General features: G+C 41.8%; 1 protein-coding gene across 1 annotated transcript in view; it reads left to right on the top strand.

Moving 5' to 3' along the window:
• The window catches only part of trappc14 (trafficking protein particle complex subunit 14), a 29,819-nt gene extending 16,053 nt beyond the window's left edge, over positions 1-13,766 (top strand). The window contains exons 8-10 of the mRNA XM_056461395.1: positions 965-1,101; positions 2,800-2,999; positions 10,532-13,766. Of these exons, the coding sequence (XP_056317370.1) occupies positions 965-1,101; positions 2,800-2,999; positions 10,532-10,685 (491 nt within the window). The 3' untranslated portion in view covers positions 10,686-13,766. The remainder of the gene's footprint in view (positions 1-964; positions 1,102-2,799; positions 3,000-10,531) is intronic.
• The last annotated feature ends 178 nt before the right edge of the window (positions 13,767-13,944 follow it).

Below are 13,944 nucleotides of genomic sequence, written 5' to 3'. Positions count from 1 at the left end.
ATTGAAACATAATACTTGTACATGATACACAGTTATATTCAGTTGATTTTTGAGTTTTGATTTTTTGATTTGATTTGGATTTGATTCAGTCTTTCATTTATTTATATATATGTGTGTGTATATATATATGTGTATATGTATATATGTGTATGTATGTGTGTTTTTCTTGCTATAAGTTATTTGTATTTCAGTTTTAGTTATTTAAAAAAAGTGTTAACTTAACAATAATAACACCAGCTTAAAGAAAGTGAAAAGAGATTTCTTAGATCATACTTAGAATAAATTAATAAAGGTGATAGAGGTGTCAGGAAATGCAAAACTGCCAATAAATCAAGTGTTGTTTGAAGTTAACGAAAAACAGTGATAAACGAAACAGTGTTGCAACGCTATCAGAGACAGGCCTGATAAAAGCAAAGTGGAGAGCAAAGGCAAAAGTTACTAAATGTTATTTGCTCATAAAGGGTGTGTTTCATGCTTGTCCATGTTGATAATCTTGAGTTTAAGGCTCCGGCTGCAAGTATTCAAGTATTTATGATGTAATGGGCTTTTGTCAGGCTTAGCACATTAAAGACATAAGACTACATTAATCCAAACATCATATTGACTGCATTACAGATCAGCAGTAACTTGGAATAAATAACATGAGGATATTTAGCTTTTCTTCTATCTTTTTGATAAGAAGGTTTAAGGATATTGGAAGTTTTTGTCATCTTGTCTATTGTAATTTTAGGACATTTTTGCCATTTTATTGATGATGAGTAATGATAATGATTGATAATAATAATGATTCTTCTTTAAAGAAATTAAAGAGATGTAAGGACAAGACTAGTGTAAAACCAGGGCCTGATTACAAACCGTTTCATCTGGTGCATGTGTACAGTATGTGCTTAGATCAGAGCCTCAAACTATTTTCTTTGCTTTCAATGGTATTTCCTTCATTTTTTGATCATGAATTTCCTCTCAGGTCGTGGCCAGAAAGAAGATCCTGCGGTGAATGCAGTGGTGTGTCATTCGCCTCTCAGTAATCTGGGATACTGTCGAAAAGGCAGCACTCTCTCCGTCAGTGTGGCCTTCCAGATTCTCCGAGCAGGACTTTTTGAGGTAAAGATTACTTGTAGGGCTGCTCCCAAATAAACAGTGTGTTGACTAATGGAAGCCTTGTAATTGACTACTCAAAGGCTTTTATTAAATACATGGAGAAAAGGGATTGAGCGCTGAGAAATGATATTATTTATTACATTGTAACACATTGCAGAGAAATATTAAAATCTATTAATAAATGTTTAAAATACATGTTTTGCATAAATGCGGACATATAAAACAAACTGCACCACACCATCAAAAGTTAATTATGAATGTTTAAAAATAAATATCTAGAGGACTTTGTGACCTTTTTAAATTTAAGTGGTTTGGACTTAGATGAACAGCAGGTAAACGTCTTTTGACAATTCTTACTTTTGAAGAATTTAACATTTACCTACAACCGGCTCCTGTTTACATCTCAGGCATTTTGTGATGTGATGTAATTGTGATGTAATTCTCGCTGCTCAATTTCTGATTGGCTGTCTCTTTTGTCAAGTGTCCAACAGCAACAAGTTAACACTGTTCCATTTTACATCAAACAAACAAGGTGCTATGTAACTTATTATAACTTAGCACAAATGTGGTGCTAACCCTTCTCCGAAGCGGGGGTTCATAACCCTGGGTAAAAGGCAGTTCTAACACTTCTTTAAATAGCAGGTGTTTACTCTGGGTTAAAACCCAGCAGGCACACAATATCATATGACGTTGATCTATAGTTCTTTTTTGGTTGTGATGTCAGGTGACCAAAATTTATGTCAATTTGCTGTCTAATACCAACGTCAGCTGACATCTATTACCAACGTCATCTGGCATTGATATTTGGTTGGTTTTAGGCTGTGGTGTTAACTAACTAAATTCCAACATATTTTTAATGTCATATGACATCCATGCTACGTTAAAGTCTAACATCAGTAGACGTTTATCTTTGGTTGATTTTATGTTGTGATTATGTAACTTAAATTCCACGTCACTTTCATGTCATAATTTGACAACCATACAAAGTCAAGAGCTAACATCATTAGCTGAAGTTCTTTAGTTGTGTAATGTGATGGGACGCTGACAACGGAGTGCTGCTCCAAATGCAGGGTTTATTAGGAGAATGGTCTAATATGGTCACAATAAAACAAAAGGAGGATCAAACACGACAAGACAATGGAAACGCGTCGTTATGTTCACCGTACAGTTTAACAAGACTCAGCCACTGGTGTGTGTGTCTGTGCTGCTTTTAAAGAACAAGTAATCAGTTCATAACGATCCTTCGGTTGTGTGTGTGTAATCAAGGTGAAACAGGAACAGTGTGTGAGTATGTGGTGCAGGACAGAATTTGTAGTTCTTTTGGTGGCGGATTTGTAGCTCTCAAGCGACCTGTATGGACTAGATCTCTGTTGATTGTGACAAGTTGATTTTATGTGGTGTTATAAACTAACTTAAATTCATCTTGGTGTTTTAGTGACGTCAGCACAATTTTTATATACAATCAAAATTCAAAGTTAGTCTGATGTTGGAGTCTAACATCAGTTTTACTTCTGTGTGACGTCCAGTGCTTGCTGGGAAGTGGTGTTTAGAATAACAGGGAGAAGCATAAATGTGTACTTAACAATTAGGGTTCAGTTAAGTCTCATGTGAGCAGTTGCTCACATGCTTTTTTCCTCTTATTTTTCAACTAGACTAATGAATTTTCCCCCATATCGGCTATTCTACCTTCTCTGTGTTTAGTTGAGTCAGCACATGAAGCTGAAGCTCCAGTTTACCGCGTCTGTGTCCAATCCTCCTCCTGATGCTCGTCCTCTGTCCCGCAAAAACAGCCCGTCAAGTCCAGCGGTCAGAGACATCTTGGACCGACATCAGGCCAGCCTCAGTCTGGGCCGCTCTCAGTCCTTTTCACACCAACAACCATCCAAGTTTCACCTCACAAGGTACAATAAAAAACATATACACGCATGCACGCACGCACGCGCGCACGCACGTGCGTATAAATAACAGGTGTATTTATAAATATGGTGCAATCTCCAAGTTTCTCTCTCACACACGCTGACCACTAAAGTAAACTTCTTCTGCTTGCCTTTGTGTTAGGGGGTGAGTGGGAATTTATTAAGGGAGATTACATTAATATATTTATGATTTGACAGTAGGACTTCACTTGACTATTTGAGCCAAATCATAAAAAAAAAAATTGCAAAAAAATATAATTAACAACGTTTTTCTTAAATGCAGTATTTTAAAATGCTACAGAGTACAGACAGAGAGTGTGTTTAAAGAAAAAAACTGTCAAACTAAAGATTTTTAATACATTTCAGTTAATAATATAATAATAATCATATTTTTGAAAAAGTTAACTGTATGCGACAAACAAAACATCATTTAATTTTTAACAATAATTTTATTTATTATGACACTGTAATATACTGTTTCTTTTCAGTGGGTTAAAGTAAAAAAGACTGTTGAAATAAAAGAAATCCACTATTTCTCTTACGTTTATTTTCAAAGCAAACTTGAATGTCAAAGCTTAATGGATTTGTATATAAAGTAGCCTATGCAATTTATTAACATCATCAAATTAATAAAAAAATCAGCAAAACAGAACTAAATGACAGAAAAGGGAATAAAAACAGACAATATCTTTAAAAATTATCATAATTACAAGATTAAAACTTGTAGATTATTCAAATAAGGCAAATGCATTGATTTACCATTACTAAGGTGTACATATGTCTTACAGCCAGTTTAGTCATTTCGTCCTCTGAGTATATTGTAAAGTTTTTTGTTTAGATCAAAAATTTTTTATCTATATACTTTTTTATATATTTTAATCTATATACATACTATTTATGTTTTCTCACGGTCTCACGGCTTTGCACGAAGCCAAGCGTAAAGTAGTCTTTAAAAAAAGAGTAATGCAAAAACGCATACGAGCTTTAGAAAGCAAAAGTAAAAGTTAAATCTCTGACATTTTAGGAGATTTAGAAACACGGGCCGGGTTTTTAAGTCCCAAAAATGCGCATCTCTGTGGGTCTGCAAAGCACGTCAGACTGTCTATGGTAGTGCTGACAGGTCTCACGCGCACAAAACGGCTAAATGAGAGAGGATCTTCCACTACTTAATCGATCGCAGATGTTTGGTTATATTGGGCAGATACAAAGTCAAGTTTATTAATAAACTAATTTCGAGACGATCACGTGCTTCTGATTGCTTGCAGCTGGCCCCGCATTATCCAATTCATCATTCACCAATCAGATGACACCTAAGCCACTATAAATGCCATAGGTTTCATATCACAGTCATCTTGTTTTGAAGAATCCCCCCTTCCACCCCTACTCCTCCTCCTTTCCTAGAGGGGTGGCACAGTGGCCCAGTGGTTAGCACTGTTGCCTTACAGCAAGAATGTCTTTGGTTCTGGTCATTAACAAAACCAGCAGACATTTCTGTGCGGAGTATACACGTTCTCCCCGTGCTCGCCTGGGTTTCCCCGGGTCCCCCGGTTTCTTCCCACTGTCCAAAAACATGCAACTTAAGTTAATTGACTGATCCAAATCACCACCATAGACATGCATTTAGCAAGTAGCTACCTCTTAAGAGCAATCACTATCTGTTCATTAGCTGCTAAAGCAGGGGAGTTCTCAAGACCTACCTGAGCTTAAACTGCCCTCTCGCCTTGCAACGGGAGGGAGCCCCTGGCTCAAGGATCTTTTGGGCTCAGGGCTCTCTCCCGGGACAGCATGCCAAACAAGCTTTATAATCAATCATCAGCTAAGTGTGAACTCTTGAATAAAGTGTAAAAAGATGTTAATAATATAAAAAAAGTGTCACTAAATATACTTGGGTGGCTGTTAATATACCTGGGCGGCCCGCCCAAGTAAAGTCTGTGTGTGGGAAGCACTGATATTTTTGTTATCTGACAGTATAACTATCATGTGGGATCAGTGAGATTTTATTTATTTAAGGAATAATTTTTAAAATTGTTCTCAAGTAAAAGTAAATACTCTACCATTATTACAAAAATAAATAAACAAGCCGTTGCATTTTCTTTTTCTATTTATTCATAGAAGAAATAAAATGATGACAGGTTTTTTTAACAAACAATAATAAATGTGTTATGAAGCGGACAGGAGACAGAGGTAAGGAAACGTTAGGGTGTTTATTAAATGACAACAAGGAGCACATGAAGGATAGCCAGGAGGATCAGGAATGATGTTGGGGTCTTTTCCTCCGTGGCTGGGTAACAGGAATACACGAGGATGGACAGCACACACCAGATACAGCTGACAGAGGATGACACAGACTTGGAAGGACTGGAAGACAGGACGATTCGGGAGGACCAGGAAGACTAGGAGGAATACAAAGAGAACAGGTAAGTAAATCGTTTGTTTTAGCTGAGGATGACTACGCTGAGTGGTCGCTCAGTTGTCCGCTTTCGTCGAGACGAGCCCGGACAATGAGCGACTGGAGTGCTGTGCTTTTATCTGGTGCTCGTGAATGTGATGCAGCTGTGTGCTCATTAGAAGTCAGGTGATGGTGATCTTCGTGAGTGGGGGTCGTGAGAGCCTGACCAATCCATGACAGTACCCCCCTCCCCAGGGCCCGCTCCTGAGGGCCGACACCTCCGACGCCGTGGTGGTCTCCCTCTGCCTCTAGGCGCTGGGAACTCAGGGTGGCTCTCATGAAACTCCACCATGAGACTAGGATCGAGAATATCAGCTCTGGGAACCCATGTCCTTTCTTCGGGGCCGTACCCTTCCCAGTCCACCAGGTACTCCAACTGGCCACCACGACGTCGGGAACGCAAGATCTCCTTCACTGCGTAGACGGCTCCTTCTTCTAGGAGCAGTGGAGGAGGGGGTTCCTCTTCGTGGTCAGGCTCTGTGGAGGGAAGAACAGGATCGTGATAGGGTTTCAGGAGTGATACGTGGAATGTAGGGTGAATACGGTAGTGAGAGGGTAATTGTAGTTTGTAGGTGACGGGGTTAACCTGTTCCACGATGGTGAAGGGACCAACAAATCGGGGACTTAACTTGCGAGAGGGCAGTCGCATGCGTATGTCCCGGGTGGATAGCCACACCTTTTGTCCGGGTGTGTATCTGGGTTCTTCAGACCTTCTCCTATCGGCGGTTACCTTGCTTCGACGGACTGCCCTCTGCAGATGTTGATGAGCCTCGTCCCAGACTCTCTCGCTCTCCCGGAACCAGTGATCCACTGCGGGGACATCAGATGGTTCGCCATCCCAGGGAAAGAGCGGTGGTTGGAAGCCCAGGACGCACTGGAATGGCGTGAGTCCGGTGGAGGGTTGCCGCAGTGAATTTTGGGCATATTCTGCCCAGCCCAAATACTGGCTCCAGGAGTTCTGGTGACCACTGCAGAAGGTCCTCAGGAACCGTCCCACCTCCTGAATCTTCCTCTCTGTCTGCCCGTTGGTTTGGGGATGATATCCAGAAGAGAGGCTGACGGCCACACCTAGGAGCTTGAAGAAGGCTTTCCATAGACGTGAGATGAACTGTGGACCTCTGTCCGACACAATATCTTCTGGAATACCAAATGACCTGAAGACTTGATTAAAGATATTGTCGGCAGTTTCAAAGGCTGTGGGAAGACCTTTCAGAGGGATTAGTTTGACAAACTTTGAGAATCTATCTACTATGACTAGAATACAGGTATTACCTTCTGACGAAGGGAGGTCAGTGATAAAGTCCACTCCTAGGTGTGACCAGGGACGGTTCGGAATCGGCAAGGGATGGAGCTTTCCAGCGGGTAGATGACGTGGGCTCTTGGATTGGGCACAGTCCTTACAGCCCTGAACATATTGCCTCACATCCCTTGCCATGTTTGGCCACCAGAAGCGTTGGGATACTAGCGAGAGAGTATTGTTGATCCCTGGATGTCCAGTGCCTAGCGAGGTATGTAAGGAGTGGATCAGATCTACCCGGTGTTCAGGTGGTATGAACTGCCGATGAGGAGGGCATCCCGGCGGAGCAGGGGCTTCCGGAGTGGCAACGACTGGAGGAGCGTTCCAGGTGATCGGACAAATGGAGATGTGTTCGGGAAGAATCTTCGTTGGGAGTTCTTCATGATCGTGATGCTCGTGTAAACGAGAGAGAGCGTCTGCTCTTAGATTCTTGGGTCCTGGACGATAGGAAATGGAGAAATCAAAACGTGAGAAGAAAAGTGACCATCTGGCTTGACGTGGACATAGTCTCTTGGCCTCTTTGATGTATTGGAGGTTTTTGTGATCTGTGATCACCTGGAACGGATGTTTGGCTCCCTCCAACCAGTGACGCCACTCCTCCAAGGCTAGCTTGATTGCTAGAAGCTCCCTGTCTCCTATGCTGTAATTCTGCTCCGCCGGGCTCAACTTCCGAGAGAAATAGGCACAGGGATGCAGTCGGGGCGGTGTATCATGATGTTGAGATAATACTGCCCCGACGCCGGTGGTGGATGCGTCCACTTCCACCACGAAAGGAAGATTTGGGTCAGGATGAGTCAGGAGTGGGGCCCTTGTGAACTCCTTCTTAAGAAGGCGGAAGGCTGCGGCTGCTTCTTTGGTCCACTCCAGTCCTTTGGGTTTACCCTTGAGGAGATTAGTGAGAGGTGATGTAATCCTGCTGTAGTCCTTGATAAACCGTCTATAAAAGTTAGCAAACCCAAGAAACCTCTGGAGCTCCTTAATGGAAGTGGGTTCTGACCAGGATAGAACAGCCTCAATTTTCTTCCCATCCATACGTATACCGGTTTGGTCAATGATGTATCCCAAGAAATGAATCGACTTCTGGTGGAATGAGCATTTCTCCGCTTTGAGGTAGAGGTGATGTTCTCTCAATGTGTGTAGGACCTCCGCAACGTGTTGGCGATGTTCGGCCTCACTCCGGGAGTAAATGAGGATGTCATCTATGTACACTATTACACAGTGGTGAAGAAACTCCCGGAGGACTTCATGAATGAAGTTTTGGAATACGGAGGGGGCGTTGACCAGACCGTAAGGCATGACCTCATATTCATAGTGGCCAGTAGGGGTCACGAATGCTGTCTTCCATTGGTCCCCCTCACGTATTCTTATCAGATTATACGCGCTGCGGAGGTCCAATTTAGTGAAGACTTTAGCTTCTCGGAGCTGTTCCAAAGCGGCTGGTACCAGAGGAAGGGGATATCGGTATTTTACTGTACCGTTATTTAGGACCCTGTAGTCGATGCATGGACGCAGCCCTCCGTCCTTCTTGGCCACAAAGAAGAAGCTTGAGGCGGCTGGTGATTTTGAGTGACGTATGTACCCCTGACTCAGAGCCTCCCTTATGTAATCTTCCATTGCCTGATTCTCTGGAAGCGAGAGCGGGTAGATCCTACCTCTTGGCAACTGGGCATCTGGAACTAGGTCGATCGCGCAGTCCCATGGCCGATGCGGCGGTAGCTGGGAAGCTCTCTTGGGGCAGAAGACATCATGAAAGGAGCTGTACTCCTTAGGAATGTGGATAGACTGCTTCTCAGGAGGGCTCTCGACCGATGTTGCAAACAAAGAAATGGGGTTCCGACCTTGAAGAGGGAGATTTGGAAAACAGGCAGGTGTACATCCAGATCCCCATTTCTTTATCTCTCCTGTGCCCCAAGAGATGATGGGATCGTGCTTCACCAGCCACGGGCGCCCTAGAATGATGTCCATATTTGCACCCTCCAGAACCAGAAATTGAATCCTCTCTTGATGTAACAACCCCACTTGAAGAAGGATGTCTTCGCATTGTCGATGGATACGGGTCGAAGATCGAGTGCACTGGGTTATCGGTTGTATCTGGTATATATGCGAGGACGCCTCAGTACGGAGGTGGAGTTGACGACAGAGGGATTGGGAGATGAAGTTCCCTGCTGACCCGGAGTCGATGAGGGCTGTGACAAGGAGAGAAATAGAGGCAGTAGTTATTTGTACGGTGGTAGTAAGTGGTTTACATTGTTCAATATTCGTACTGAATACACTCACTGAAGTCCGAATGGGACGAAGGGGACACTCCATACGGGTGTGTCCACTGACACCGCAGTATAGACACAGACCCCGGGTCAGCCTCCTCTGTCGTTCCGCTGATGTCAGTCTTCCAGACTCTATTATCATGGGTTCTGGTTCTGGAGAGGCTGTTGACTCAGGCGATTGGAGGAGTGCAGACGAGGGGGTGATGGTGTCCTGTTGATAGGAACGGAGACGATCGGAACATCGGAGAGAATGTTGGATGAATCTCTCCAGACCCATTGTATCATCTAATGTGGCCAGTTGGATTCGGAGCGTGGGTTCCAAGCCGAGCCGGTACGTGGTCAACAACGATCTCTCATTCCATCCACTTGCAGCTGCTAGAGTGCGAAACCGGAGAGCATATTCCTGTGTAGATAGAGTACCTTGCTTTAGATGATACAGCTGCTCTCCAGCGGCTACTTCCCCATCAGAACGTCCAAACACCTCTTTGAAATACTCCGTGAAGGTAGTGATGGAATTCATGACCGGCCCGGCTTGGTTCCAGATCGTCTCAGCCCATTTAAGTGCAGGTCCAGAGAGTAGAGATACGATGTAGGCGATCTTCGACTTATCTGTGGGATATAGAGAAGGTTGCATTTCGAATATGAGGGAACATTGTAACAGAAAACCATTGCACTCCCCCGCTCCGCCTGAGTAGGGCGCTGGTCGGGCCATGGGACTGGAAGGAAGGGCCGAAGAAGAAACTGTGGAGGCGGAAGTGCTCGGTGCTGGTGGTGCGTTGGAAAGTGGAGCTGGTGGCTGTAGAATCCGCTTCAACTGGTCCACCAGCTCTTGAAGGTGATCGGGGGTGCTCATGTTGTCGTCGTTAATGGTCCGGGCTTCTGTTATGAAGCGGACAGGAGACAGAGGTAAGGAAACGTTAGGGTGTTTATTAAATGACAACAAGGAGCACATGAAGGATAGCCAGGAGGATCAGGAATGATGTTGGGGTCTTTTCCTCCGTGGCTGGGTAACAGGAATACACGAGGATGGACAGCACACACCAGATACAGCTGACAGAGGATGACACAGACTTGGAAGGACTGGAAGACAGGACGATTCGGGAGGACCAGGAAGACTAGGAGGAATACAAAGAGAACAGGTAAGTAAATCGTTTGTTTTAGCTGAGGATGACTACGCTGAGTGGTCGCTCAGTTGTCCGCTTTCGTCGAGACGAGCCCGGACAATGAGCGACTGGAGTGCTGTGCTTTTATCTGGTGCTCGTGAATGTGATGCAGCTGTGTGCTCATTAGAAGTCAGGTGATGGTGATCTTCGTGAGTGGGGGTCGTGAGAGCCTGACCAATCCATGACAAAATGCTGTTAAACTGTTAATGTTAAAATACAGCTTTTCCATGCCAGACAGAATATTTAGTCCTTTTAGAACTTTTAGAGTTTCTCAGTGTAGTTTGTTAGGTCATGCTAATGTCATGTATGCAGCACTGATGAGTGTGTGTGTGTGTCTATCTCAGGACAGGCAGTGTTATGGAGCGCAGGGCCATCACTCCTCCAGTGGGCTCTCCTGTTGGTCGACCGCTGTATCTTCCTCCAGACAGAAACATCTTATCACTCGACAAGATTGCCAAGCGTGAATGCAAGGTGCTGGTACTCGATTCACACAACTAAATGCACACACAAACACACACACATGGTAAAACCATGTTATGGATTAATGTAAAACGAAAAGTGGTTCAACGTCCGTTGTCTTTCAGTTTAAATTTATGATTTATTTATTTAGCTCTTTTTACCATCATTTATTGTTTACATGCTGATTATTTTAAACAATTTGGATGCAGCTACTGTTTTTGACAATTCTGACTGAAAGAATGATAAAAGAAGCAAGCACACACACACACACGCACACACACACACACACACACGCACACGCACACACACACACTCACTCACACACACACACACACACACACACACTTAGGTTTTTCTAATTTATTCATAGGACATTTCACTGGAGTCATGAAGTTTTGAAACTTGTGTTATACACGTTAAAGAGTCTACTGATTGCTGTTTAAGGAGAGAATGGATGTTATGGTTTGTCCACATGGAATCTGTGCACAAATCTCAATTGTTTTTGTTTTAGAAATCTCTGATTTGAAGATTTCTGTCATTATTTCTAGGTTGTTGTGCAGCACCCACAGGAATGTCTGATCAATATTTTGACTAATTTGGTAATGGTTTGATGCACTAGTTGAAGTAAAGAACTCCATTTAGCACATTTCACCATATTTGAATCCATTTTATAGATTAGATTCTCCCTAATCTAGTTTAAAAACTGAATAGTAAGTAGGTTCCACCTGAGCCTTGTCATATCCATGCAAATGCACTTTTCCAGACCATATGTCTTTACATTTCTTTTCTCAAACCTGCCAACACTCTCTGCCCATATTTAATTCCTCTTTGCATTCCACTTCGTTAAAGTGCTTTTATTGTTGTTGTTTTTTTTATTACTTGAAAGATGGTTTGCAATGTTGTGCCTGTGAACAACCAGGAGGCTCATTTAAAGAGACGGTTCACCCAAAGATGAAAATGTACCCACTCAAAATTTGTCCATACCTATATGAGTTTCTTTCATCTGTTGAACACAAAATAAGGTATTTAGTAGATTACTTGCTGACAAATAAACAGTAATACAAAGCGAAAAGGTACAATTTGAGTACATGGTGAGTACTTTTTTGTTTGGGCTGAACTGTACCTTTATTTTTCAGTCCTGTACACTGGAATGTTTTTGGCCTGGCCTTTTTTACAATGTCGCGAGTGCAGAAAGTCACCAATATTCCTTACTCATTAGTAATGTGTATATGTTGTTAAAATGATATTTATTTCATGTCGACACTCCAGTTCATCAAGCTTGTACGGGTTTAATCACACACAACCACAACGTCTAATGCCTGAGATGCAGGCAAATCAACATGAAGATGGAGCTCGTATTATTGGCAGAAGCCATTTTATTTCCGCTCCTCCATTTGAACTATTCTTTCTGACACATTCCTGCTGAAGCGTGCGCTCTCTGAGATCTGCTCTTTTTGTTTGCCTCTCTTTTTCCTGCTAGAACAAATGTATGGTTGGCGTCTGTTAGGCTGTACAGTCATATTTATGATAATCGTGAAGCGTCACTCCATTGTGTGCCATTTAATGATGGATTTCTTTTTCCCAATGTTTACATGTGATGACTACTGACTAATCCTGAGGACTGAAAAACTATATTTTCCTATGTTGTGCAATATTGCACATAGTTTTATGTTGTGAACCTATATACATTAATACAAAAAAATGAAGAGACCACCTGAAAATGTTTTACTTTGAATTTATAAGGTGTATGGGTAAAATGTTAATATTTGTTTTATTCTATTATGGTCTGATAACACTTTAGTTAAGTGTTTCACATTAAACTATTACAGTTAATTGATCAAAATCAGGGTTATTCCAACAAATATTGATTTCTAAACATGTCTGGCACTTTTTTGTTATTTTGACTAATTATTATTTAATGCTCTAAGTCAGTGTTTCCCAACCCTGTTCCTGAAGGCACAACAACAGTACACATTTTCAACCTCTCCCTAATCAAACACGCCTAAATTAACTCATCAGAACCCAAGAAGCGACACCAAAACCTGAAGTTAATGGGTCAGAAAAGTGAGACATCCAAAATATGTACTGTTTTGTGTCTCCAGGAACAGGGTTGGGAAACACTGCTCTAAATAAAATAAATTATTTCATTTTAAATATGAAGGAAATGTCATCAGTACTTTGCAGACAAAACAAAACAAAAAAAAAACACACATTATTCTTTATACAAAACCACCAACTGTAAATTCCCATGTGGTCCTTTATTTTTTCCCGTACCCGTGGAATCTTAAATGTTTGAAATTTTCAGACACAAATGTTTGAACAGAATATCATTCTGTAGAAATATAAACCCCAGATCCTAATCCATATTTTGGATGTCGATGTTTTAATATAAACACTGTGATGTGTTTTCATTTCCAAATTCACCACCCATATTTCTCTTGTAATTTCAGTCTGGGCCAGTTTCTTTCTGTTCTTTCCTATTTAATTTTTATTTAATATGTGATACTTGTGATGAAAGATGGCTTGGCAAAATTAGACCATTTACCGCAGGAGGAGATGTTCTGAAAATGTTTATTACATTAGCTAAGCTTTCTAAGGCAAGGCGTTAAACGAGTACATTTCACTGGAACAAAAGTAGGACTATCATGTTTATTTTTGTTAAAGCACTTTAATTTTTTTTTTGAGGGAAAGGGACTACTTGATAACTTTGGACTTTAAAAAAACTTTGGCTTTTACCTCTTGACAAGGCAAATCACAGAACAGCTGTTAACTGACAGGAATGAGAAGTGCAACTCTAACTGCTGAACTCTTGCTCTGTATAAATGTCTTGAGGTTAGAAGTTGAGTATTGCGCTTGTATTGTGTGTTTTGCATTTGTTGAATTGCCAAGACCTGCCAAGAAGCCCTTCTGGAGGAAAGTCCTTGTGGCGCTCAATCATATAGACGGCTGTTGAAGCAAACTATTTTTACTCTTCTATGAACTGCTGCTTTGCGCCTGTTTTTTTTTTTGTTTTTTTTACACCTTCAATTGCATTACTGTTTAAAGTGTTAACAAAAGTGTTGGAAATGTATGTTGTTGGAAACTGGATTGTTACACTTGAACAAGACGAATAAAAGCTGTCAGGGCATAAATCGTCTCGTTGACTTCTTTAAAAACCTCTTAAACTCTGCTTACGTGGTACCGGGTCTGTCGTTTACTTCTGCGTTCTTTAAATTTTAAAGGTCCGACATGGCCCAATACCCCAAGTGTTTTTGTTCTCTCATCAGTTGGATTAGAATAACTTTTTCATAGATTATGA

This window comes from Danio aesculapii, chromosome 7 (assembly GCF_903798145.1).
Source record: "Danio aesculapii chromosome 7, fDanAes4.1, whole genome shotgun sequence".
Classification (NCBI taxonomy): domain Eukaryota; kingdom Metazoa; phylum Chordata; class Actinopteri; order Cypriniformes; family Danionidae; genus Danio; species Danio aesculapii.
This window is presented reverse-complemented; position numbering and strand designations above follow the sequence as displayed.